General features: G+C 39.5%; 3 protein-coding genes across 9 annotated transcripts in view; 2 read left to right on the top strand and 1 right to left on the bottom strand.

Moving 5' to 3' along the window:
• Positions 1 to 82: 82 nt before the first annotated feature.
• Positions 83 to 2,063, bottom strand: LOC129531938 (uncharacterized). Its single transcript, XM_055379405.2, has 2 exons — positions 1,198 to 2,063; positions 83 to 942 (listed from the first exon to the last, which is right to left on the bottom strand). The coding sequence occupies exons 1-2, from the start codon at positions 1,732 to 1,734 to the stop codon at positions 793 to 795; spliced, it is 687 nt and encodes a 228-aa protein (XP_055235380.1). The 5' UTR covers positions 1,735 to 2,063; the 3' UTR covers positions 83 to 792.
• On the top strand, positions 1,328 to 24,614 carry TMEM237 (transmembrane protein 237). 3 transcript variants are annotated; one of them, XM_004033053.5, is made up of 13 exons: positions 1,334 to 1,464; positions 3,899 to 3,930; positions 4,558 to 4,562; positions 5,776 to 5,832; positions 7,930 to 8,067; positions 11,396 to 11,516; positions 12,618 to 12,775; positions 14,969 to 15,092; positions 15,400 to 15,591; positions 16,675 to 16,748; positions 17,412 to 17,505; positions 18,671 to 18,792; positions 20,479 to 24,614. In XM_004033053.5, the coding sequence occupies exons 1-13, from the start codon at positions 1,423 to 1,425 to the stop codon at positions 20,544 to 20,546; spliced, it is 1,227 nt and encodes a 408-aa protein (XP_004033101.2). In that variant the 5' UTR covers positions 1,334 to 1,422; the 3' UTR covers positions 20,547 to 24,614. The 3 variants fall into 3 exon arrangements, with proteins under 3 accessions (XP_063551164.1, XP_004033101.2, XP_004033100.2); XM_004033052.5 differs by lacking the exon at positions 1,334 to 1,464 and adding an exon at positions 2,156 to 2,188; XM_063695094.1 differs by lacking the exon at positions 4,558 to 4,562 and having other exon boundaries at positions 1,328 to 1,464.
• Positions 24,615 to 25,567: 953 nt separating this feature from the next.
• Positions 25,568 to 27,359, top strand: part of C2CD6 (C2 calcium dependent domain containing 6) — a 124,073-nt gene continuing 122,281 nt past the window's right edge. Inside the window, exon 1 of one of the 5 annotated variants that reach the window (XR_008677437.2) lies at positions 25,568 to 25,901. Coding sequence is in view for 4 of the 5 variants with exons in the window: in XM_055379402.2 (XP_055235377.1) it covers positions 25,671 to 25,901 (231 nt within the window). In the remaining variant the exon portion in view is untranslated. The remainder of the gene's footprint in view (positions 25,902 to 27,359) is intronic. The other 4 variants (XM_055379402.2, XM_019022116.3, XM_055379403.2 and 1 more) reach the window with 4 other exon arrangements.

Below are 27,359 nucleotides of genomic sequence, written 5' to 3'. Positions count from 1 at the left end.
GTGCTTACTTGACTAACTCAGCAAGAAAGGTTTAATGTGCACACTTCACATCTAAAATCAAAACCTACAAGAAACTGCACTGCCTTCACTATTTACAAATCGGCCTACAAGGAAAAAATTATTCTCATGAGAGGTGTGACAAACACTAATTTTCCTTACAGCCAATATCTACATGCAGGCCTAAATTAGAAAAAGGCAATGGATTAATCCCAGAGACCTATATATAGAAAATCACAAGAGTGAAACCGTGTCTCAGAGTTAAAGAAACCAGGGACTAACAGAAATTCTTGAGCATGCAGGACGGCAGATAAAAAACAACTTGCTAAATAAAACGCCTAAACTTCTTCCATTGTGAGATTAAAAAACAAAACAAAACAAAACAAAGCAAACTGGCTGAAAGTGGTTAGTACTAACACGGATGGCTACCTGGAGTCTGTACAAAATGAGCTTGCTGGCGTCACAGCTTGAATCTTCCCCCATGTTTCACACTGACTCCCTCCAAAATTTGCACATGCGACCCATGAAGGGACATGAAGAGGTAACTGCGAACGCCAGAGGATTTTCCAGATGGCTTCTTTCCTTCCACCAATCACCTACTAATCCCAGAATCCACCCCCTACACGTTTTCTAATAAAAATACTGTCTTAAAGCCAACACAGGGAGACAGATTAGAGCTATACTCCTGTCTCCTTGTTAGCTGACTCACAATGAAAACTTTTCTCAAAAAATCAGCGCCGTAATATTGGCTTCTGTGCGTATAGGGCAACAAGCCCCGTTTGTTTGGTAACAAGATTAGGATGCCATTACAAAGTGCTGTTTCTCTTTCTTTCCCCAGATTTGAGATTTCCAGGCGCTTTCCCTGTCCCTGTATCTGTTCATCTTCTGCATCATTCTCTTCTCCATATCCACACCATTCTTCCATCTTTCCCATTTCTTTCTTAACTGTAAAACAGAATGCATGATTCAAAATATTTGTAGTTCTCTGTTACTTAAAGTGAAAGTTATCTTTAAAAAAAAAAAACCCAACCAAACAAAACGATGCAAATTAGGTAGTTTGTAGTGATATTTATGTGAGGTTGGATTTGATTTTAAGGTTGAGAAAAAGTTTTTCCAAATTTGATTTACACAGTTGTGGGATGAAGGGTAAGCAATCGGAGAAAATGTGAGAATTGCCTATATTAATACACATCCACACACCCAGGCCTGCACAGACTCGTTGGTCCTGGAGAGTAAACGCATTCCTCCCAAACCCAGCAGGGCCTGGCAGGATAGAGGCGGGCGGGGACCTGGCTCAGGGGGCGGCTGCCTCGCTAGGCGCCACGAAGCCCCGGCGTCCCACAGGTCCCGGAGGCCGCTGCGTCGCGGGGAGCTGGGCTTGGGCCGCCGGCGGTTGCGCCGGGGCAGCCCCGCGGGGAGAGCACCATGAGGACTGACTCGGGGGCTCGGCTGGAGGAGGGCCACCTGGTGAGCGGCGAGGGGCGCGTCGGCCTCGAGAGGTGGCGGGTAAACAGCTACACTTGGCAGTGGGGGTGGGTGGGTGTGGGGGGCGCCAACGAGCTGGGGAACACTAAGAGAGAGCCTTGCCCGTGGGGTGCGCGCATCCGCCCCTCCAGTGTTCACAGGAGTGGGACGGAGACGCAGGCGAGGCCGGGAACTCCCGGAGTGGGAGAGAGAGGCCTGGCATGAAGTTTGCGGGGACCTGAGCCCGCGTTGCCACGACGACGCCTCACTCATCTGAGGCCCAGGGCCCGGCGGGTGCCGGGGCTTCCAGCCAGGCCTCTCCTAGACTCCTCCTCCGAGAGATCTGTTCGCCTGCGGAGTCCTTTAATTAAGGTCTTCCGTCACGCCCCGCTTCCCGCAAACAAATCACCGCCACCACTTAGGAAACCACGGGAAAGCTGTGATTGCAGCGCCACGGTCGCCGGATTTCTGCTCCTGGGCACATTACCCCCAACTCCGAGGCCCCCTTTTTGGCAGGGCTAGTCTGGACTGGACAACCCAGGTCCCTGCACGCCTCTCACCGCAACATCCCCGCAGGGCGCTGCGCGCGGGGTACTAGCCAGGCGGCGCGGCCCGATGACGCATTGCGCCTGCGCGCGCGACCGAGCCGGGAGGGGTGGGGCGCCAGGCGCTTGGGGGCCGGCGGCCGCCGAGGCCGGCTAAACGCAGAATGGGGAAGAATCCTGTGGTAAGCGAGCCTTAGCTACTTTTAATTGTTAGGATTTTTGTCTTCAGTTGAGCCGTCCTACTTTTGAGGATTAGAGGTTGGGTCTCTGGGTGGGTGGAACGTCATTTTTGCGGGACTTTTGAAATCAGTTACGTGAACAGAGCCCTGGGATCGATCGCGCGCGCTTCGTAGCATCTTTAGAACAATAGCGCGTTCCTGTGACTGTCATTCTTTTCCAATTGTAATTTTGACTACTGGATGGTATTACGGCAGCTTGCCTCGTCCTAATCTTGTAGTACTTGCATTAATCTACTGTTCGAACGAATGGATTGCTAAATGGGACAAACTACAAGAGTGTCTAAAATTTTGAATAAATGTCTTATGCAAGCAGCATGAGATACTTGGAACATTAAATTGGCTTCTAGGCATTTCTGTTAGTATATGATTCTAAAATACTTCTCAACTGTAATGCTGTCTGAACTACAAACACTTTTCTTATTCATGTAAATGAGGGTTTAGAAGGGTTCCCCCCACCTTTCTTTCTGCCCTAAAACGCATTCTTCCCAGTGTATGCAACTGGCCTTTTTAAAAATTGTGTTAGTATGTGGTTTAAAACCTCCATTTGTTTCCCATTGAATTAAAACAAAATCCAAACTTCCCTTGGTCTGCAAGGCCCTAACTGATCTGGCTCCTGCCTACCTCTCCTTGGTAATTGTGCGGCAGCCTTGCTGTCCTTTTACCTGAAACATTCCAAGCCCAATTTAACCTAAAAATATTTGCATTTGTTCCGGTTGCTCCTTTCTCATTCAGGTCTCAGCTCAAACTCAGAGAAACTTTCCCTAACAAAAGTAGCACTCAGTCTCCTTCATTCATTACGTTTTGTGTGTGTGTGTGTATGTGTATGTATATATGTGTGTGTGTGTATCTTGTGTATATATATATACGCACACACGATATGTATACAAGATATGTCTTAAATATAGCATATAAATATATATTTTATCGTACATGCTGCATATAATATATAGTATATATTATCACATATATATTTTTAACATTGTTTCTAATACTCAACCACTAGAATGTAAGTTTCATAAGAGCAGAGTTCTCTCCATTGTGTTCATTAGTGTATTCCTAATGCTTAGAAAAGGGCCTGGCCTAGAGATGGAAAGGAATGTAGGAAGGAAGGAATTTTATATGAAATTTAGAATGGGAGAACAAATTTTAAATTGCCCATGTTTCTCATCAGTACCTCCCAGGTTTCGCTGATGAACAAGATTATCAAGAGATTTGAAGATCCTAGTCTGATCCATTATATTTTTCTGTCATGTCTGAACAACAGACTTTTGAAAGAATTGCTTTGGCCGGGCATAGTGGCTCACTCCTATAATCCCACCACTTTCGGAGGCCAAGGTGGGCGGATTTCCTGAGGTCAGGAGTTCAAGACCAGCCTGGCCAACATGGTGAAACCCTGTCTCTACTAAAAATACAAAAATTAGCTGGGCATGGTGGTGGGTGCCTGTAATCCCAGCTACTTGGGAGGCTGAGGCAGGGGAATTGCTTGAACCCAGAAGATGGAAGTTGCAGTGAGCCAAGATCGTGCCGTTGCACTCCAGCCTGGGCCACACAGCAATACTCCATCTCAAAAAAAAAAAAAAATGGCTTTATGGTATTTGAAGTAAAGATGCTCTAGGCTTTTACTTACAAGCAAATTTATTTTTTCCCCCACAGCGTCCTCCACGAGCTCTTCCACCTGTGCCAAGGTAAAAATAATTTACAGTAATTTCATTATTGAGCTTTAAAAATGGAAAATGAAGACAGTGGAAAAATTGACTAGTATCATTGCAAAATTACAATGATTCAGGAAACTCTTCTGAAAAATTTAGGGATTTTCTGAAATTTTAAAGGTGAAAAATCCTTGAATTTTAAGAATAACAGTTATAATGGAATGTTATATTTAAAAGCCTGAATATCAACATGGTAGGATAATGGATCCATTCCCTTTCTAACTGTTTTGGTGTCTTTTTTTTTTAAAATCAGAATTCTTGTCTTTTGTGAGAATAGTTTCCTCAGAGTTTAAGCTGATTTTAATCAGTGACAAGTAAGAGTTCTTAATCTGCTTAATCCATTTTATTAATAGACAGTAGGGAATATGTATATGTAGGTTCAGAAAATATTGACATTATTTTATTAGCAGTGTTATTAAACCGCTTAATTATAAACAGTAAACTAGTTTGTAAACTAGCTATTATGTGAAAGCTAATTTTATTTTAAATTTGTAATGATTTAAGTCAATTTTCACTGTGAATATTAACGGGTTTCTAATTAATTGTTTCTTTTTTGTCTTTGTCCTGCTGATTAAATTTGTTTGGTGTTATATGACGTGTTAGTCAAGGTGAGTTAGTTTAATGTAAATATAATATTTGGTGTTCAAAAATTAGTTTGATTCCTTGGTTTGTTTCTCTTAAAACTGAGTCTGAATGGTATAATTTGTAATTCTACAATATGTTTTTGTCAAATAATCTCCCATGACTACCATTTAAAAATTGTCATTGATACATAGCACTAGATGACCTTACCATTATAAAAGCACTTCATCCCTGAATGGGGTCACCCAGCACATAACTGTTGGCTAATTTGTAGCTCTATAATGAGGACTGCACCTTCCTTTGTCTCATTTAGGCAGGGTAGACAAGATTATACTATACTAAAACCCCCAAATCTCAGTGACTTAGTGTCACACAGGGTTATTTCTAATTAATACAAAGTCTGCTATGGCAAAAATGGGGGACCATTACCTTTCACTACCTTTTTACTATTGATATAGCAATCTAGGCTACTTTTTTTTTTCTTTTGTTTTGAGACAGTCTCACTCTGTTGCCCAGGCTGGAGTGCAGTGGTGTGATCTCGGCTCACTGTAATCTCTGCCTCCTGGGTTCAAGTCATTCTCCTGCCTCAGCCTCCTGAGTAGTTGGGATTACAGGCGTGTGCCACCATGCCCAGCTACTTTTTGTATTTTTAGTAGAGACAGGGTTTTGCCATGTTGGCCAGGCTGGTGTCGAACTCCTGAGCTCAAGTGATCTGCCTGTCTCGGCCTCCCAAAGTGTTGGGATTACAGGTGTGAGCCACTGTGCCTGGCCTGCAATCTAGGCTACTTCTGTGCTGTGGTCCCACCATCTTAACATGAGGCTTCCTCAGTCACCACAACAAGGGAAGAGAAAGCTGGAAGATTACTCACTGGCTCTTTCAACGTTTGGCTCTGAAATGACACAGATCACTTCTGCTCACAGCCTATAGGCCAGAACCAGTCATAGACTACACCTATGTGCAAGGAGGCTGGGAAATATAGGGGATCAGATGAATATTTGTTGAACCCACTTTCTGTGTCATGGTTTCTAACATTGCTGACACGCAGTGTGCTACTGGTACCACACTGTGGGCTCTCTCTGATCTTCTCAATTTCTTGCCTTCTTCCCCTAATCTATAAATGTTTGCCAGGCCCAGGGAAGAGAGGGAGAATTCTTCCCTGTTTAAAAGTTCTCTTCTGACTGTTCTCTGCATTGAATTGTAGGCAGCCTTTTCTGTTGACGTTTTTTCCTGCTTTATAGATGATATTCCACTTAGTCGTCCTAAGAAAAAGAAGCCCAGAACAAAAAACACACCAGGTAAGACGTTATTCTTTGTTGTGTGGGATCACAAGTTTTCCCAGGACCTCAGGCGTAGTAAACATCACAGATAAGGGAGAATTAAGGCCCCAGCAGCCCCGAATCTCCACTTCGTTGAGGATAGAATTAAGGCCAGTTTGAAGCAGTGGAATTCCTGGTGGTGGTGAGGTACAGGGCAGTGGGCAGCCTGAGGAGTATCTGGACGCATTCATGGAATAGAAGGTGGTGCCATCTAAGCTCCTATTTCCATGATATTCCTGGACTCTTTAAGGTCTTTTATCCCCAGACAACATACATGGTTTTAAGCTATGATTGATTCCAGACCCTTGAACAAGATACTGAATTTAGAAACACAGAGTTCTTAAATCTCACTTCAGTCAGAATATCTCTACATTACAGCATGAGTCTGAAGGCATGGCCACATCATCATTTAAATAGTAAAGCTTCAGTCATGAGCAGAACTCGTTTTTGTCTTAGTCATCCACTAATAATCCTGGAAGTTGCATCCGTAACTCTAAACTCAGCACATCTAGAATCCATCGTTGCCTTTAAGAATAAATAATTTTTTACGTCTCATGATTTTCTGTTAATGGAACCTGCCATTTTCCCAGCACTCAGGCTTGAAACCTCAAGGTTGTCTTTACCTGATCCTTTAACTTCACTCTTTACTTGTGACCTCTCACACTCCTAAAAGGTTTCTGTGGTTGCTGCTCCTTTTTTAAAACAAACAAACAACAACAACAAAAACATAAAAGGAATCATACATACTATCTTTGTTTCTTAATACATAGAGTTCTATGTATTCTTAAACAGTGACTTCATTGTATTACATGATAAGAATGTACCATAATCACTGCTCTGCTATTTATTTAGGTTATTTCCAATTTTTCACTCCAACAGTGTTGCAGTTCTGCATAAAATAGTGGGTGGTAGGGAAGAAGTACTTCTGTAAGATGGATTGCTAGCAGTGGAATTGCTAGGTGCAGGATGTGTGCGTTATTAGTATGACTGACTCTGCTAAATTACCTTAAGGAAGCTTTAGTTATTATCTTGCTACCTGTAGAGTCTGAGAGTGTCTCATTCTCTAAATCCTTAACAACATTGGACAATATCAATCTTTAAAATTTTTTCGTTAATTTAGTGGGGGAAAAGTAGCTTATTTTAGTTTACATTTCTCTATATACTACTGAGGTTAAACATTTTCATTTGTTTATTGATACATTTCTATTTTTTTTTTTTTTGAGATGGAGTCTTGCTCTGTTGCCCAGGCTGGAGTGCAATGGTGTGATCTTGGCTCCCTGCAACCTCCGCCTCCTGGGTTCAAGCGATTCTCCTGCCTCGCCTCCTCGAGTAGCTGGGACTACAGGCGCATGCCACTACACCCGGCTAATTTTTGTATTTTTAGTAGAGAGGGAGTTTTGCCATGTTGGTCAGGCTGGTTTTGAACTCTTGACCTCAGATGATCCACCTGCTTTGGCCTCCCAAAGTGCTGGGATTCCAGGCATGAGCCACTGCACCCAGTGCAATTTCTATTTCTTTTGTGAAGAAGACAAGCAAGGAAGGGAATGCAGTCAGGTATGTGTTGAAATTCTTCTAAAAGATTTCATGAGGGAAGAAGTTGAAGTGAATGACCAAATGAAGAGACTTATAAATTACCTGCTAACTCCAATTATCCATGATGACTTTATTATTCTTTAACTTATTAATGAAGGACTTTACTATATAGAGGCTGATGAAAATTCTTAAGGCAAGAGGCAAGTAAGAGAATTCTCTATGGTATCAGTTTTTATTATGTTTTCCACCTTTTTCAAAGTTCTAAATGTTCTGAAGCAATTTCTCCTCCTCCTGTCTTTTGCTCTTCTTTTTAGCCCCCTCTTTTTTTCTTCCTCAGCCTTTCTTATTCCTTCATTTATTTCTTTTCCTGACTTAAAGTCCAAAGTTACAGGTGAGGAGGAAGGAAAGATTTGGGGGATAATTAGTTCTGAAAGAGATGGGGTTATTCTATAGGAAACATTCTGGTTACCTTTTCCTCCATCTTTTTAAGATTCAGTGATCTTTGCTCAAGTAATCTTTTTTTTCTACTCTGTTTTTCTATAGCAAGTGCTTCTTTGGAAGGCCTTGCTCAGACTGCTGGTCGAAGGCCCTCTGAAGGCAGTGAGCCATCAACTAAAGAACTCAAAGAGCACCCAGAGGCTCCTGTTCAAAGAAGACAGAAAAAGACAAGGCTACCTCTTGGTATGTGAAGAAACCAAGGTTAGGTTGTGATAGCACTTGTGATTTTGATGACATGATAAAAACCTCTCTGCTTTCATTTCTTTCCCCCTATCCATATCCCACAGGTGGTTTCTTGCTTTTATGTTTAAAATATTTACCACTAGAATAACTCCAATGGCTTAAGCCAAGAATACTTTACACGTCTCTTTTGATCATATATGTATAGATTATGAGAGGAGGGCAACAAATACAGGACTAAACAGAAAGTTCAGATCTCAGTGCATAGAAAAATCTAGTAAATGATGAAATGGACATTTCAGATTAGTGGGGAAATGATAGATTCTGTACTAACAATAATATAGTGAAACAACAGCTAACATTTGTTTAGTCTTTCTATGTCCCAGGCAGTTCACAAGGTAAATAAAATACTATACCATTTTTTGGCCTATCAAATTGGCAATGCTTTTTTCAAATTATAAAATCCAATATTGACGGGAAATGGGTGCACTCATGCTTTGTTCATAGGAGCATAGATACAGCCTGTCCGGATTTCTGGGAATAGTAGTAAATTCAATAGCTGCAGTAATTAAAGGATGTTAACTGCAGCATTATTTATAAGAGTAGAAATTGGTAATGACCCAAATATTTAACGGTGTGATACTGGCTAAATAAATCATACTTTATCCATAAATAGGAACCAGGTACCCATTAAAAGGATTGTTAGGGTGACACGGATAATCATCAGTTGTGTATTATTAAATCAAAGAACAAAGGTTATAAAATAGTATGTATTGGAGGATCCCATTTTTGTAAAATATACTATGTTAATTTCTTAGGGTTGCCATAACAAATTACCACAAACTGTGTGACTTCAAACAACAGTTTATTTTTTCATAGTTCTTAGGTGAGAAGTCCAAAATCAAGTTGTCTGCAGGACTGTGCTCCCTCTGAAGTCTCTAGAAAAGAATCCTTCCTTGTTTCTTCGAGCCTCTTTTTTTTTTTTTTTTTTTTTTTTTAAGATGGAGTTTCACTCTTATAGCCCAGGCTGGAGTGCAATGGTGCGATCTCAGCTCACTGGAACTTCTGCCTCCCGGGTACAAGCGATTCTCCTGCCTCGGCCTCCTGAGTAGCTGGGATTACAGGCATTTGCCATGATGCTCGGCTAATTTTGTATTTTTTAGTAGAGACAGGGTTTTGCCATGTTGGCCAGGCTCGTCTTGAACTCCTGACCTCAGGTGATCCGCCCACCTCGGCCTCCCAAAGTGCTGGGATTACAGGTGTGAGCCACCGCGCCTGGCCATTTCTTCTAGCTTCTTATGGTTGTTGACAGTCCTTGGCATTGTTTGACTTGTGGTGGCATAATGCCAATCTCTGCTTCCATCTTCACATTTTTCCTTGTGTGTCTGTGTCCATATTTCCCTCTTATAAGGATATCAGTCATTGGATTTAGGGCCCATTCCAATCTAGCATGACCTCATCTTAACTTGATTTCATCTGCAAAGACTCTGTTTCCAAATAAGGTTACACTCACAGGTATTATGAGTTAGGACTTGAACATATCTCTTTTTGGAGCACAGTTCAACCCAGAACGTAAATATGTACATACATCTACATAGTAAAAAGAATGGAAGAATATAGCAGTGTTACAGTGGTAGAAGTTTCAGAAGGAGGAAGTATGATTTTTAAAATTTTCTTCCTTCATTTATATTTTACTAATTTTTTATATTTTGAGCATTATGACTTTTGTAATAATTAGAAAAATGATGAAGGGTTGTATTGGAGCCAAACTCAGGGAAGGAACAAAGATGGGGAGATTAGTGCTCTCCTATTAACATCAGCCCTTATTAATAATTTATTATAATTTTCCTAATTACTTGTCCTTCTAGAAAACGGCGTGTCTTGATTGGATGGAAGAATTATAGGAGTAGAAGGGCAGGAACTAGAAAAGTCAGGAGAATGGAACATAATTTTGGAAGGCAAGTTGAAGTGGGATGCCACAGTGCCTGGGGGCACTGAGGGTCTATGAGAACGAAGGGGCGGATGATGGCAGAAGAAGGAAAAGAGACAGAAATGGTGCTCAGACTAGCTTTAACTACTCTACAGTTTATTTCATTAGTGGCAGTAAATGTAGTTTCATTAAAAGTGCCCTTTTAGTAATTGAGTTGAGATACAAGTTTAAAAATCAAGATGGATACCAATACCTAGTTTTATAATTTGTCAAAAGTGTGTTTACAGAAATGATCTTTTTTAGAAAATTCAGGACCCAACTAAGTTTTGAATCAAAAAGGACCTGTCATTGCCATTCCAAAGTACACCAAGCCTGGCAGGTTCAGCTTTCTAAGTTTCTGGATTTAAAAATTGTGTTTTTATTTATTTTGTTCAGGATGACCAATGGTAGGCTCTACTGCTTGCATTATATTTCCAGTCGAGGCTGTAAGTATTTTATTACAATAGAATTGTAAGGTCTTGAAGGTATTCCAGGGAGCTAGTATTTCCAGGTAGGAAGAGTAGCTAGTGGATTAGAAGAAGGCTTCACTGACTCATTTAAACTTAATACCTACCCTGTGTACAGAAAAGAGTTAATGTAGCAGACCTGAGACTGCTATCCTTGGAAAAGCCTGCTGATAAGATTGGCCCTTAGCTGGCAGCTGGGAACTTGGATGATAAACACCTCCCTACACTGATAGAAAACTTTCCCTAAATTATAAGGTGACTCACTGTGCATTTGTGCACACATAGTAATTTTTGCTGAGCATCTGCTTCCCTTCCGGGCATCCAGAATTTTGGTATGTGCTAGGCTTATGTGACTAGCCCCTAACCTTGGGCACTGTCTCTGATGAGCTTCTCTTGTACAACATGTGTCACATGTGTTGTCACAACTCATTACTCTCCAGTAATGTTAGTACATCCTATTTGACTCCACTGATAGAGGACTCTTGGAAGCTTGTACTTGGTTTCCTCTGGACTTGGTCCATGTACTTTTTCCTTTTGCTGATTTTGCTTTATATCCATTTGCTGTAGTAAACCATAATTGTGAGTGTGATGATTTCCAAGTCCTGTGAGCCCTTCTAGAAAGTCAGCGAACCAAGAGATAATCTTGGGAATCTTCAACACAGCCTGGGTATTGGGTTACTTAATTTTTTTCCATATTGTTTGGCATTACAATTTCAATTTTTACATTGAGAGTTTAGAAGTATAACATTTTTAAAAAATTAAAAATTTGTAAGATAGTGAAAACATTTTTGCCCAATTAAAATTCTTGAAGTTCTTTTCTCTTATACAAGTCTTGTACATTACTTTTCTTTTTATGTTTTAGTTATTTGAAAAGTTAAATTTATTTTGTTTTCAGAATTGGAGACTTCCTCCACCCAAAAGAAGTCATCTAGTTCATCTTTATTACGAAATGAAAATGGTATTGATGCGGAGCCAGCTGAGGAGGCAGTTATTCAAAAACCTCGGAGGAAGACAAAGTAGGAATTTATTTATTCTTCTAACTATTCTCCAGGATTACCCTGATGCTTTGTTTGGAGCTCCGAAACAGTAGCTTCTCATTAAGTCTTATTACATACTTGTATTTGTGTACCTCTAGGATAAGTATTATTACAAAAAATCAGTTAAACCGATCTAATGATAAATTTCAGAAGAGTAAACCACTGAGAAAATAAAAAAAATTAAGATTGTACTTAAATAAAAAAACTTAAGAGCCATCTCTAAAAAAGAAGAACACAAATAGAATATATAAGTAGCAAAATTAAACATTAAGGATATTTAAAAATTAAAGATAATGAAATAGGCTATTGTGATTTATTTTCTTATGTTAACAGAATTCAAATTATGATTATTTTAGGAATAAGTAAAACTGTGTTTTAGCATTAAGATAAAATGAGTAGTGTATTTTAAAGAAATAACACTGGAAGGCATATATATAGCACTATTATTTGTATTTGAAAATGAACCTATAAATAGTGATCAATGTCTGTGTTAGTCCGTTCTCACACTACTAATAAAGACATACCCGAGACTGGGTGATTTATAAAGGAAAGAGGTTTAATTGACTCACAGTTCAGCATGACTTGGGGGTGCCTCAGGAAACTTACTATCATGGTGGAAGGTGAAGCAAACACAACCTTCTTCACAGGGCAGCAGGAAGGAGAAGAATTAGAGCTGAGTGAAGGGGGAAGCCCCTTACAAAACGATCAGATCTCCTGAGAACTCACTATTACCAGAACAGTCCCTTGACAGGTGGGGATTATTACAATTCAAGATGAGATTTTGGGTGGGGACATAGCCAAACCTTATCAGTATCTATACAGAATCACACAGTTTTAAATTTGGAAAGAAGCTTACAGATCTAGTTCAGTCACTTCAATTTTCAAATGAGAAAACTGAAGCCCTCAGAAATGTAAGTAACTTGCTGCACATAATAGTTAATAACTGATTTATTTGAGTAAAACCACATTTCTTAACTCCAAGTCCAGGGCCCTTTCCATTATATATATAGCTAGTTCCTTATGTAAGTCTGTAAAAAATTCAATAATCATCTATTTTTCATACATACGTCCTTATTGCAGGAAAACCCAGCCAGCAGAATTACAGTATGCCAATGAGCTAGGAGTAGAAGATGAAGACATAATCACTGATGAGCAAACTACTGTGGAACAGCAGTCTGTATTCACTGCACCCACTGGCATTAGCCAGCCTGTAGGCAAAGTATTTGTGGAAAAAAGCCGTAAGTAGATGCCTTGTTTTAGAATATGAACTCTTTAAAAATTGTCCAAGGATATCCTTTATACTTCTGGAAATCTGAATTAAGGAATTAAGCAAAACTGTGTACAACAATTTATACACAAAACTGGTCATCATGCTATGATTCATGAGAGTGAAAAACTGGAAACAACCTAAATGTGAAATAGGAGAGGAATAATTTCAGTAAGTTGTGGTGTATCTGTATAATAATGTTCTTCACCATTAAACATAATGTTTAGGGAGAATTTTTCATTTTATGGAAAGATTCTGATAAAAAATGAGCATATACACATGTGCACACACACACACAGTTTGATCTATGCATAGGACAAAAGACTTGAAGGAAATAGGCTCAAATATTAATGCTGGTTGTTTCTGGATTTATGGGGTTATGGGCAACGTAAAGATCTTCCCCACCCCTGCCTGATTCTTTATTCTTTCTTGTACTTTACCAGTTTGCTGCAATTGGTAGTAGTTGTGGTGGGACAGATAATGATATAAATTCTACAATTGACAATAAGAGAGAAAATACATGATGATACTACCATATTAAATAAGAAATACAACATTATAGCTGTATATTCTTTTGCAAGATAGTTCTGACATTGTATAATGTATACTAGGTTTGCAGTGTATTTTAGCTCAGGCTGCTATAACAAAATACCACCGACTGAGTGGCTTAAACCACGGACATTTATTTCTCATAGTTCCTAAAGCTAGGAAGTGCAAGACAAGGTTCCAGCAGATTAGGTTACTGGAGAAGGCCCCTTCCTGGCTTGCCGATGGCTGCCACTGTGTCGTCATGTGGCAGAGAGAGCTCTGGTGTGTCTTCTTCTTAAAAGGATTATAATCTCATCATGGGAGCTTCATCCTCATGACTTCATCGAAATCTAATTACCTCCCAGTGACCTCGCACTCACTGGGGGGTTAGGGCTTCAACATATGAATTTTTGGGGGACGCATTCCGTCTATAACACAGTGTTTAAGAAAAACCTACTCAAAGCATGATCATGACTATATACTACCATGGATATGTTAAGCATATGCTGCCTAAAGAACTCATCTGAAACATAAAGGTTAGTCCTTAAAATTTACAATTTAGATTTTGTGTACCTTGTTTTAGAACTCTACTTCAGAAGATCCCATTTAAGGGATCTTGCAGTTCTTGGCCAATAAGAAACCTGTGGTCTAGAGAGGCTGACTTACCCAGTGTCTCACAGTTTGGTTAGGGTGGAACTGGGACTTGAACTGTAGTTTTATGACTTCTAGTCACGTGGTTTTATTCATCTACCGCGTGGTCATTTAAATTACCGCAGTTCTTTTTCAAGCAGTATCACTCAATCCTCATTTTTATTCTTGCTTCACTTAGCATAGAAATTTCCCGCTAGAGTAACTGGCCATAAAAGGTACCAGTGGTTCTATTGTCTGCCCAGAAGTTGTCTTTTCTTAGGGAAAATTGTCACACCCCTGTCTTTCATCCTCCAAAACACCTGCGAACTGGGTTTGGTGAGGATAATTGAAATGGAACCTTTCCTGTTTCCTGAGGTCTATTTGTGGATTACTAGATATACAAGAAGGAGCCTCTGAATCAACAGTAAAAAGGCTAAAGCCCTGCTCATACAATATTGCAGTGCTGACTTTTGAGCTGATATTCTTCACAGGAATGTTCTAAAGAGAAATTTATGAAGCAGCCTATTTCTTTCCTGTCATCCCAGAAAGCCATGCTACGCATCCTGACATCTTTTCCTAAGAAATTTAAAGTAGTTTTCAAATATTGACTTACCTTGATAGTATAGGCATATAAACTTTAATACTTCAAAGTCTCTAAATTAGAATTTTGTAGACTAGGTCATGTTAAAGGTTTCTAGACTTTATTCTGAGTTGAAAGTTCATTTTTTTTTATTAAATATAATTGATTTCTGAAATTGTTACTTCACTTTGGATTGAGAAGAAAATACACTGACATCGCTTATTTTTCTTCAAGATGAAAAATTATGTTTAAGGAACCCCAAGAAAAGATCCTTCTGAAATAGGTACTGAGTCAAGGAGAATTTTCAGATAGAACAGCAATATTTCAGTCTTAGTTTGCGGCTTCCTGAGTATGGAATTAAAAAAAAAAAATGGCTACCAGGGTTCTCTCTCGCTAGTTGTTAGTAATTACATTATGTGTTCTTAGGGAGATTCCAGGCTGCTGATCGTTCAGAGTTGATAAAGACCACAGAAAACATAGATGTGTCGATGGACATGAAGCCTTCCTGGACCACCAGAGATGTGGCACTTACAGTGCACCGGGCTTTCAGGTGGCTGCTTTTGTTGGACTTTTCTTAAAATAAATGTTAACTGAGTTCTGTAATTAAAGAAAAAAATAACCTCTTGGTTGTTCAATATTGTTAATGAAATGACAACTTAAAATGGTAGGTAGGTATATTTTTTAAACATCCTATTGGAATTGAGTGATCTACCTATCAGTGTAACTAAAAAGAAAGAGCTTGCTTTTACTTGTCATGAAATGTTGAATTTTATTCTTGTATATGAAGAGATTTTAAACATGTTTTAGCTTTTTACTTTAGTAATTCATTTATAATAATCAAACCCTTTTCCATTCAGGATGATTGGTCTCTTTTCTCATGGATTCTTGGCTGGCTGTGCCGTGTGGAATATTGTTGTGATATATGTTCTAGCAGGAGATCAGCTATCCAACCTCTCAAACCTTCTGCAACAATACAAGACCCTAGCGTATCCATTCCAGAGTCTTCTGTACTTGCTTTTGGCTCTGAGTACAATTTCAGCTTTTGACAGGTAATGCCCATGACTCCAGATCTGTCTAACTTCTTCAGGAGGAAATGCTGAGCAAAATGTGTCACTGACCATGATAGTTTTCAAAATAGAATTATAGAGTATCAATGTTACTTCAAAAAGTTTTAAGGCCAGTCTACTTCTGTTCTTTTTTGAGGGGATGAGACCATTGTAAACAAAATATTCCCAAAAGACTTCACCCATTCCAGCATCAATTCATAAGTCCAAAATTTCATCCAAATATAGTCAACTCAGAAGTTCCTAAATGTCATCTAAATCAGGTATAGGTGAAACTCAGAGCATTTGTATTTGTCTCCTAGCACTGCTGTAACAAAGTACCACACACTGGCTGGCTGAAAACAGCACATTTATTCTCTTATGGGTCTGGAGGCGAGCAGTCTGCAATCAGGATGTGGCCAGGGTTGATTCCTTTTTCCAGGGCTCTGAGGGAGAGTCTGTTTCATGACCTTCCCCTCACTTCAGTGGTTGCTGACAGTCCTTGGCATTCCTTGGCTGTAGATGCATCATTCTAATATTTGCCTCTATCATCACGCAGCGCTTTCCCCCTGTGTATCTCTGTATCTGTGTCTCTTCTAATAAGGACAGCAGTCATACTGGATTAGGGTTCATCCTAATGACCTTATCTTATCTTTATTACATCTGCAAAGACCCTGCTTCCAAATAAGGTCACATTCATAAGTACTCCAGGTTAGGAGTTCAACGTATCTTTTTGGGAACACAATTTAGCCCCTTTTAAAAAAAATCCACCGAGTTAGAGCCTAATGATATGGGTAATAGAAAGAGGTAGAAACTAATGAAATTTTGTAGATCAAGTTTAATTTTCTTTAGGATGTTTTAACCCCAAAGGAATGTTGTCCAAAGTAGTCTAGTTAGATGTTTTATGTGGCCTTTGTAAATTAGATAATTTTGTCATGCGTGTTAAGTATACACTGTAGCTACTTAAAACCTAGTAATAGTATATGTGGTAGCATTAGACTAGAGAAGGAAAAAACTATAGTCAAGAAAGTAAAGTTTTGTTAAGAAGTTTACAACTGCGCTGTGACAAGAAACTTTTATATTTTCTAGGATTGACTTTGCTAAAATATCAGTAGCAATCCGAAATTTTTTGGCCCTGGATCCTACAGCTTTAGCATCTTTCTGTGAGTAAGCAGTTTAACATGATAACTGTGTTAATTCTTCAGTTATACCATAATTTTGAACCAGGATACATATAATTTTTTTTTAAAAGTTGTATTACTGCTCCTTATAAACATTACCTATAGATGTTCAGTGAATTTGTAATTAGAAACATAAAAGGCATAATATTGATAGAATTATTTTTTCAATTGAGGTTCATCTAAATAACTTTGAAAAGCTTAATTTATTGTACTGTATTACTTACTTTTTAACTTTTGTATTTTCTACTTGACATTAAACAGATTCAGCGGGTATGGCCTTTTAATAACAAACAATATTTTATATCTTTCTGATCATTTGGAATGCATTTTGTTCTAAGTTTTGAGAATATTAATAAAACTAGTTTTAGGACCTTGAGCAAGTCATTTAACTTTTAAAAAGATGTTCTAGGTTCTTCTCAGTTCTAATGATGAAATAGTGAACGTCTCAAAAGATCCTTCTGCACCTATTGTTCTCAAAAATTTATATAAGGATATCTGGCCTATTGAAATATATTTATTTGGTCAAATAAATTTCTTTTATATCATCAGTCACCAAAGTATAGATTATTTTCGATATTAATCTATAAATTCAAAATAAACCAGGTTGTTAAAAATTATTAGTAATTTCATTTGTCTTTTTCTCAGTGTACTTTACTGCTCTTATACTATCTCTGAGTCAGCAAATGACAAGTGACAGAATCCACCTTTACACACCTTCTTCTGTTAATGGTAGCCTCTGGTAAGAATTCACAATGACATTAGCAATTGTTAATGGCAATAACAGCAACTTTTCTTATCCTTCCATTCTTTTTCAACTGCAAATAATGAAGGCTCTGTTTTTGTTTCCAAATATATGGCAAGAAAATACTTATTCCTTTGGTTAATGGGTGACTATTGTTATGTCCACCTGCATTTTTAATGAAATATCTTCCTTTTAAAAATCTGTTTTAGATCTTCAAGTTATAGTTTTTTTTTTTTTTCGAGATAGAGTCTCGCTGTGTCACCCATGCTGGAGTGCAATGGCACTATCTCGGCTCAGTGCAGCCACCGCCTCCTGGGTTCAAGCGATTCTGCAGTCTTAGCCTCCCGAGTAGCTGGGATTACAGGCACCCGCCATCATGCCTGGCTAATTTTTGTATTTTTGTAGAAATGGGCTTCACCATGTTGGCCAGGCTGGTCTTGAACTTCTGACCTCAGGTGATCCACCCGCCTTGGCCTCCCATAGTGTTGGGATTATAGGCGTGAGCCACTGCGCCCAGCCAAGTTATAGTTTTAAAATAAGTCATCATATGATGGACGGAAGGAGCCCTGCATTCTTACCCCCTGTCAGGGAGTTTCATACCCCAGAACAGTGATGGGAGTGAGTAGCTGGGATAGATTCAGAAAACCAAGCAATGCTAGAAAGAGCGGAATAGGGAGAGCCAACATCTGCAGATCAGCGGCCAGCCATGAAGCTGACAGGATGGCTGAGATTATAGTTCATAAAACTTAGAGAAGCAGTCTTTTTTTTTTTTTTCCCCCAAATGCTGCACGTAGCATCCAAAAGTAGTCTTTTTTGAGAGAGTGGCTAGGGACATTAGGTAAAGAGAAAGCAAAGATACTTTATTGAGGATTAATGTCATGGTAGTTGGAAGGAAAATTTTTAGAGAATTTTCTTGGGAATACTAACTTTGCATTTATATGAACGTATACAGCAGATCTGTTCAGAGTTTAAATAACCTTTGAACCCTTGTTCTCATTATATATGTGGTATATTTTACAGGGAAATTATATTTTCTTTCACGCTTTACTTGTTATTTCTCTAGGAGAGGACTGCTGTTTTTTCTTAAAGTTCATAAAATAGATATATTTGTGTATATGAACCAAACTGAAGGCACTTCTAATGAGTATTTCTACATTTTTAGGGAAGCAGGAATTGAGGAACAGATTCTCCAGCCATGGATTGTGGTGAATCTCGTGGTGGCTCTTCTGGTTGGATTATCTTGGCTATTTTTGTCTTATAGGCCAGGCATGGATCTTAGTGAAGGTATTAAAGAAAAAAAATAGCATAAGAATATCCTGAAATCTTCTATAATGGTTTTATAAACCTCCTTTTAATAGGTATAGCTTATAATATTCCAATAACAAAGACACATTTAAATTAAAATGATACAAGAAGAGAGAAAATAAAGTGGTGTAACAGAATGCCAAGAGAAGCAGGGAGGAGTGTCTAGGAGGGCTTGAGTCTGGAACTACTTAATGAGGGGCTTCTGTGGCCCTTGTGCATTTTCAGGAGGTATTTCTTCTCTTGGAACCCTTCAAGTAATTTAGAGAAAGTCTTTGCTCTTCACTTCTATTAGTCTCCTGCTGATGAATTTTGAAATAAATCATGCTTTGTCTACATAGCCTCTCTGTCAGACACATACTCAAGTTAATTATTCTTCCTTCTCTATTTGGTACAAATTCTTAACCGTTCATTGGCTAACAGTGTTTAGTACTCTTTTAACATGCTCAGTGTGCAGTGATTCATCTCTAGTCCCCAGACCCCTTTTGGAACACCTGAAGAAGAATCATCATATTAGCAAACTGCTAACCTTTTATGCTGCTTGAGGAACTGCTTAGTATTTGTATTGTAAATTGTGTTTCCTTGGCCAATGTTCAACAGTTTTACCCTTGAATATCTTTTTTTTTTTGGAGATGGAGTCTCGCTGTGTCGCCCAGGTCAGAGTACAGTGGCTCGATCTCGGCTCACTGCAAGCTCTGCCTCCCGGGTTCATGTCATTCTCCTGCCTCAGCCTCCCGAGTAGCTGGGTCTACAGGCGCCCGCCACCACGCCCGGCTAATTTTTTGTATTTTTAATAGAGACGGGGTTTCACCATGTTAGCCAGGACAGTCTCAATCTCCTGACCTCGTGATCTGCCCGCCTCGGCCTCCCAAAGTGCTGGGATTAAGGCGTGAGCCGCCGCGCCTGGCCAAACATCTTTTATGGATATTTTCTGGGCCTTGGTTATTATTTTATTTTTTATTTGACCAACTATTTACAACCTATCTGCCTCAGAAGCCTTAGCATGCAGAATTTCGCCAACATCTATGCTAAGTAATAGTTTAAATGTAGAAAATGTCAGCTAATAACATTCTACATTGTGGTTGGGATCAAAACTGCATCTGGATTGTGCAGTATTCAGTCTAAATATTTCCAGAATCCGGTTCTTTTAAGGCCATGTTAGTCATACAACATGTGGATTTAAAAAGTAAGTATAAAATGAGATGATAATACCTGGCTTCTTGCGTTGTTTTGATGATTAAATGGGATGACCCATTTAAAATATCCTGGCACACATCTCTTGTTAGTTCCAAGTCCTTCCTCTGTATCTGTCCCCTATGTTTCAGATGATCTGATCACTGTAGAATTAGACATTTTAGCTATTTAATGATCTTTGATTCTCTAAGTGACTTAAATTTCCAGGTAGGATTGTGTATATTGTCTCTATTACATTTTACTTTTAAGGGGTTTATAATTTAAAATTTAAATATTTTAAAATGTACAACTTGTACATTTGTTATCAGCTTACCTTTTAAATCATATTTCACTGTCAAGAAATCTTACTTGAGGGCTTTCTATTAGTATATATTATGTCAATTTTTTAAAGGACTATTTATAAATAAGCTATACAACTCTGTTGGAGGCACTGGGAAACAATTTTAAGTATGATCTGTTCATTTTCTTCTCCAGAGTTAATGTTCTCCTCAGAGGTGGAAGAATATCCTGATAAAGAGAAAGAAATCAAAGCCTCTTCATAATACCAGCTCACCTTTGGAGGAATAATGACCCAGTATTTGTCCCATTTTTGTTTTTAAATGTATTTTTATAAGATGTGTACATGTGTATTTGTAATAGATTTTTTGATTATATAATACTGAAACATCTCTCAGTATTATGAAAAATGTTAAAATTGTGTTTGCTATTTATGTCTAAACATTAATTTGTCTAGCATTATCATCTTAATGACAAAGGGAATAATGAACTAGAAACCAGCAAGTGAAAGTGTTTATTTCCTATTTTCTCAAAACAGTTGTATTTATAACTGTTATGTTAAAAAGCACTGGTTTAGAAAAAGCCATAACTTAAATAGTGTTATAAAATATATATCAGGTTTAAACATAAATTTAGCGAATATGGTAGAAGGGAAAAAAGCCTTCATTTTTGACCTCCCCTTACTGAATAAATTGAAATATGAAATTTGTCTTTTCTGAAACTGGCTTAGTGATTGAGTATCATGTAATAATTATAATATAATTTAGCTTGAAAGATGCTCTACATCATGACCAATAAAAAGGGAATGTATGTTTTGTTTGAAAAATTATATAACCTAAATTTTTTACCTAGAAGTAACTAAAAAGTTGCTTCTCATTATAATCTGTACTAGTGGTTCTCGTATCTGGTTGTACATCAGGATCATAGAGGGAGATTTAAAAAATCTATGTAGCAAAAGAGGCTGAGCAGGGCAAGTCTCAGGGGAATAAAGGAGAGACCTGTGAGCTTGTGGGCTCCCAGTTGACATCTGCAGTACCCTTTCCTCTGTCCCTTTTTTCTGAGTGACAAGAAATAGGAGTAGAAATTCACCATCTCTGTTCTCCAGCTCTTTGTCAGAGAGGTTTCTGGTTTTCCAGGAAATCCCCCTCTTGAGATGGGTCCTGCACTGGGAAAGATCTCTTCAGAACTATATCCAATGGTACCTCAGCTGTTGTATATGAGACCCTAGAGCTCAAGTTGAGGAGAAGACTAGCTATGGGAAAAAATGTTTCAAAGGCTGTTGAGCACATCAATAAAACTATTGGGCCTGCCCTGATTAGCAAGCAACTGAATGTTACAGAACAGAAGAGGATTGACAAATTGATGATAGAGATAGTTGACCCTGACAATAGGTCTAAATTTGGAGTGAACATTATACTGGGAATCTCTTTTGCTGTTTGTAAGGCTGGAGCTGCCGAAAAGGGATTCTCCCTGCTGTCACAGAATTGTGAATTTGCTGGCAATTCTGAAGGCATCCTGCTAGTTCCAGCTTTCACTGTGACCAGCAATGCTTCTCATTCTGGCAATAAGCTGGCAGTATAGGAGTTCATAATCTTCCCGTCAGCAAACTTCAGGGAAGCCATGCTCGTTAGAGCCAAGGCTTAGCACACTTGAGCCGTGTCATCAAAGAGAAATGTGAGAAAGCTGCTGCCAGTGTGGGGGATTGTGGTAGGCTGCATAATGTCTCCTAAAGATGTCCATGTCCTAATCCCTGGAACTTGTGAATATACTACTTTACATGGCCAAACGGATTTGCAGATATGATTAAGGTTATGAACCTTAAAACGGGGACATTATCCTGTATTATCCAGAAGGGTCCAGTGTAATCTTATGAGTCCTTAAAAGCAGAGAAGAAAGCCTTTTGTGTCTGTGGTCAGAGAGGTCAGAAGTTATGATATTGCTGGCTTTGAAGATGGAAGAGGGGGCCATGAGCCAAGGAGAGTGATGACCTTGCAGCTGAGTACGGCCCTTGGCCAACAATGAGCAAGGAAATGGATTTCAGTCACATAACCACAAGGAACTGAGTTCTATGAGTATCCCAAATGAGCAAGGAAACAAATCCTCCCCTAGAGCCAAGAAAGGAATGCAGCTCTGTGGATACCTTGGTTTTGGCCTGGTGCTGCCCACGTCAGACTTTTGACATACAGAACTGTAAGATAGCAAGTGTATGTTGACTGAGCTGCTAAATTGGTGGTGATTGGTTATGGCATAAATAGAAAGCTATATATCCTAGAGAATAAAGAAGGCTAGAGCTGCTGTGGAATGCACTTGGGAAAGCTGGCTACATTGATAATATGTAACTGGCATGGGCATAGTTGCCTTTGTATTCTTCTAGGTCTGGGAAGTACAACTTAGACTTCAGATCTCCTAATGACCCAGGAGGCATATAAACCTGAGCAGCTAGTAGCCCTGTACAAGTCCTTCATCAGGGAAAAACATTGAGTATTCCCTGATTAAGGACTTGTACAGAGGACTCTGTTTTCCCTGATGTTTCTGGTGTGTCTCAAAAATTGTTTGACTGTGATGACAGGGAAGTTTGGAAGAAGTTCACTGCTAATGCATGTCTCCAGGAAGTAGGGAATGATCTCACAGTGACACTTGAGGCACATTGCTGAGGCCATCGATGAGAATTCATGTAACTTTCTCCAGCTTACAGTGGACTAGATTGACATGCAAGCTGATCCAGTCCAATTGGTAGGGCATCATGGTTTCTCATTACTCACTGACTTAAAATACTTTTATTGCCATCCTGGTGAAGCACTGCACTGGGTAGATGACACAGGGGCACCTTGCTGATCAGAGCCCTTGGCCAGGTACAAAGAGCTCAGTTTCTAAAACTCTGTCATATCAATAATGTTATAAATTGAATCATACAGTATGTAATTTTATGGGATTCACTTTTTTTCTGTTGATCTCTTTTTTTCTGAGTCATCTCAGCTGTTGTGTGTATCAATAGTTCATTTCCTTTTACTGTTTTGTTTGGTTTAACTCATTGACCTATTGAAGGATATCTGGGCTCATTCCAGTCTGTGAATAATGCTGCTGTGGACATTCATGTGCAAGTTTTTGTGTAAACATTAAGTTTTCATTTCTTTAAGATAAATGCCCAGGAGTGAAATTGATGGGTTGTATGTAGTTACAAACTGCCAAGCTGTTTTCCAGAGTTGGCGGTACCATTCTAATTTCCCATGACAATTTTTTGAAGAGTCCAAGCTAGTTTTGCTTTAGAGTGCCTCACCCACATTTTTTAATTGTCTGACTTTTTCCTAATGACATCACTTAATTTGTTCCTCAATCTCCTGAATTTCCTATAGACCGGAGGTTAGGTCAGGCGGTTTGATTAGATTTTTTAAAAAAATATGACTTCATCTGTGATGCTGTGTACTTTATGTTGCATAACATGAACCCTAAGAACAGAGTGAGCTGTTGGACAGCAAGTTTCGTTGGGTGCAGTAATTAACACCCCACATAGTATAAATCTGAAATAATGACAAATGTGTTAAGGGCCTTGGGATATTGGGCCATGTACTCTGAGGAGCACAAGGTGAGGTGCAGGTTCCTGCCCCTAAAGAACTCTATCTTTTGAGATTAGCAACTAATAGTGTGAGCCCACTAATAGGATGTGAAAGTTGTCAAAATCAAGTTGTAGTCATTGTGTTAAAAATCCTAACAAATAGAGCTGCGGAAGGCCGTGAAAGGACGATTTTCATGCACAGATGCCTGATAATGAGGACTATCATAAAAGACTGCACAAAACCACACCTTGCACAAAGGCCATCACAACCTGACATACAAAAAATACTTCTATGAGGACATTTGCCCAGCAACTGCCTGTCCAATGTCCAACTGGCAACATCCTTGTTATTGATCCTTGTAGCCAAGGATAATTCTCTCAAAGCAATCATTTTTGCTTTAAAAACCATTGTCTTCCTTGACCTCCCTGTATATGCACATAGTTTACTGTGGCATTTGTATTCTTATTGCAATGCCTACTCCTGAATAAACATCATTTTCTTTCAGAGAGTCTCCCTCTCTGTTATTTAGGCTGACAAGGATATGCCAAGAAGTAGCTTGGATATAGCAGTTAACTCTGCCTTTAGGATATGTGTATGGGGATATAAGAGTTAACTAAAAGCTGACCTTTGAGTTGGTCCTTGAATAAAAGAAGAATAGATTCCGAAAATAAGAGGAATAAATAATGATCCTGAGCTAGGAGAGTACATTTTGCAGACCTTTGGTTTCCATATTAAGAAATTCAGATTTTTTATGTACAATAAAGAAGTTCTGGAATTCTCTGGTTTTGTTCTGTTTGTATTTATATTTTTAATTTAACTTTTAGGTTCAAGGGTACATGTGCAGGTTTGTTATATAGGTAAATTTTGTGTCATGGGGGTGTACAGATTATTTCATCACCCAGGTAATAAGCCTAGTACCCAAAAGGTAGTTTTTGATCCTCTCCCGCCTCCCACCCTTCGCCGTCAAGTAGGCCCCAGTGTCTGTTGCTCCCCTCTTTGTGTCCATGTGTTCTCATTGTTTAGCTCGCATTTATAAGTGAGAACATGTGGTATTTGGTTTTCTGTTCCTGTGTTAGTCTGCTTAGGATAATGGCCTTCAGCTCCATTCGTTACTGCAAAGGACTAATACGGGGGCAGTGAAAGGGATGGATGACAGCAGGTTGGCAGACCCATGAGTAAATCATTGCAATTGTCTCGTGTGTGAGTTGTCCCAAATTAGGTGCCATAAAGGGAAAAGGTAAGTAAGATTCAGATATTTAGGGTCAGAATTTTAAAATGTGTCTGAATGTTTAAGATTTTGTGGATATGACATTGCTGCACCAAATGAGTTTGGAACCTACTAGAGGTTTAAGAGGGAAGATGAATATTAACGTGTTATGTGTCTGTGGAACAATTGGGTAAAGATGTCAAAGTAGGCTGTTGGATATTTAACATCTGGAGCTCACGGGACAGTATAGAGGAAGTAATGACTGACATTGTAAATCTAGAAAGAAATGGTGCAGGGAGAAAAGGACTCGTGAGGGCTACAGGGCGGACAAGACAGTGAACTAAAGTGGTTGGGCCCCATGAGGGGACTTGCTTTCCACCAGCGTGCTCTGACTTCCTTCTAAAGGAGACTGAAATGGCCTGGCAAGTGCTTGCAGCAGACCCTCCAGGCTCGCTAAGCACGCATGCCTCCAAAGCTGGCCTCCAGCCACTCCCAGCATGGGCCCGGCCTGAGTGGGTCACTAGGCGGCACGCACGCGCTGGGAAAATGTGGGAAAGGCTGCGGGAGGGCCGCGCCTGCGCAGTAGCGGGCCGTCGGTTGGGCGCAGACAGGCCGCAGAAGATGGAGAGATGGAGCCACCCCAAGAGACAAATAGGCCTTTCAGCACACTTGATAACCGCAGCGGGCAGGTCCAAGTCCTGCCCCCCACCCCGCTATTGCAGAGGAATCCCTACAGCAGCCCGGATATCATGCACATTAAAGGGTCGGAGGCTTCTTCGGTCCCTTACGCCCTGAACGAGGGCACGACGGCCCTGCCTAAGAACAAGAACCAGAAGGGCACCGGGCAAAGGCTGCTGAACGTGAGTGAGTGGGGGCCTGGCCGGCACCTGGAGGACCGGGGCCAGCAGGGCACCTGGAGGGTGGGGAAAGGATTAAAGGGTTCAATGTGTGCCAATTGCATCTCCCTTCAATTGGCACACATTGAACCCTTTAATCCTTTTTTTTTCATTTATAGCAACTCCTTTTTTATTTTTTATTTTTATTTTTTATTATACTTTAAGTTCTAGGGTACATGTGCACAACGTGCAGGTTTGTTACATATGTATACATGTGCCATGTTGGTGTGCTGCACCCATTAACTCGTCATTTACATTAGGTATATCTCCTAATGCTATCCCTCCTTCCTCCCCCCAGCCCACGACAGGCCGTGGTGTATGATGTTCCCCACCCTGTGTCCAAGTATTCTCATTGTTCAATTCCCATCTATGAGTGAGAACATGCGGTGTTTGGTTTTCTGTCCTTGCGATAGTTTGCTGAGAATGGTGGTTTCCAGCTTCATCCATGACCCTACAAAGGACATGAACTCATTCTTTTTATATGGCTGCATAGTATTCCATGTTGTATATGTGCCACATTTTCTTAATCCAGTCTGTCATTGATGGACATTTGGGTTGGTTCCAAGTCTTTGCTATTGTGAATAGTGCCATAATAAACATATGTGTGCACGTGTCTTTATAGCAGCATGATTTATAATCCTTTGGGTATATGCCCAGTAATGGGATGGCTGGGTCAAATGGTATTTCTAGTTCTAGACCCTTGAGGAATCGCCACACTGTCTTCCACAATGGTTGAACTAGTTTACACTCCCACCAACAGTGTAAAAGCGTTCCTATTTCTCCACATCCTCTCCAGCACCTGTTGTTTCCTGACTTTTTAATGATCGCCATTCTAACTGGTGTGAGATGGTATCTCATTGTGGTTTTGATTTGCATTTCTCTGATGGCCAGTGTTGATGAGCATTTTTTCATGTGTCTGTTGGCTGCATAAATGTCTTCTTTTGAGAAGTGTCTGTTCATATACTTTGCCCACTTTTTGATGGGGTTGTTTGTTTTTTTCTTGTAAATTTGTTTCAGTTCTTTGTAGATTCTGGATATTAGCCCTTTGTCAGATGGATAGACTGCAAAAATTTTCTCCCATTCTGTAGGCTGCCTGTTCACTCTGATGCTAGTTTCTTTTGCTGTGCAGAAGCTCTTTAGTTTAACTAGATCCCATTTGTCGATTTGGGCTTTTGTTGCCATTGCTTTTGGTGTTTTAGTCATGAAGTCCTTGGCCATGCCTATGTCCTGAATGGTATTGGCTAGGTTTTCTTCTAGGGTTTTTATGGTTTTAGGTCTAACATTTAAGTCTTTAATCCATCTTGAATTAATTTTTGTATAAGGTGTAAGGAAGGGATCCAGTTTCAGCTTTCTATATATGGCTAGCCAGTTTTCCCAACACCATTTATTAAATAGGGAATCCTTTCCCCATTTCTTGTTTTT

This window comes from Gorilla gorilla, chromosome 11, assembly GCF_029281585.2.
Source record: "Gorilla gorilla gorilla isolate KB3781 chromosome 11, NHGRI_mGorGor1-v2.1_pri, whole genome shotgun sequence".
In the NCBI taxonomy this organism is placed as follows: domain Eukaryota; kingdom Metazoa; phylum Chordata; class Mammalia; order Primates; family Hominidae; genus Gorilla; species Gorilla gorilla.
The sequence above is the reverse complement of the archived record's forward strand: the minus strand, read 5'-3'. Positions and strand labels throughout refer to the sequence as shown.

Excerpts from the sequence above, each read along its gene's own strand:
- LOC129531938 (XM_055379405.2), bottom strand. The coding sequence starts at position 1,734 with ATGAGTGAGGCGTCGTCGTGGCAACGCGGGCTCAGGTCCCCGCAAACT. Across the intron at positions 943-1,197 it reads ACGAGTCTGTGCAGGCCTGG|TTAAGAAAGAAATGGGAAAG; the intron begins GTGTGTGGATGT and ends TCTGTTTTACAG.
- TMEM237 (XM_004033053.5), top strand. The coding sequence starts at position 1,423 with ATGAGGACTGACTCGGGGGCTCGGCTGGAGGAGGGCCACCTG. Across the intron at positions 1,465-3,898 it reads GGCTGGAGGAGGGCCACCTG|CGTCCTCCACGAGCTCTTCC; the intron begins GTGAGCGGCGAG and ends TTTCCCCCACAG. Across the intron at positions 17,506-18,670 it reads TCTGTTAATGGTAGCCTCTG|GGAAGCAGGAATTGAGGAAC; the intron begins GTAAGAATTCAC and ends CTACATTTTTAG.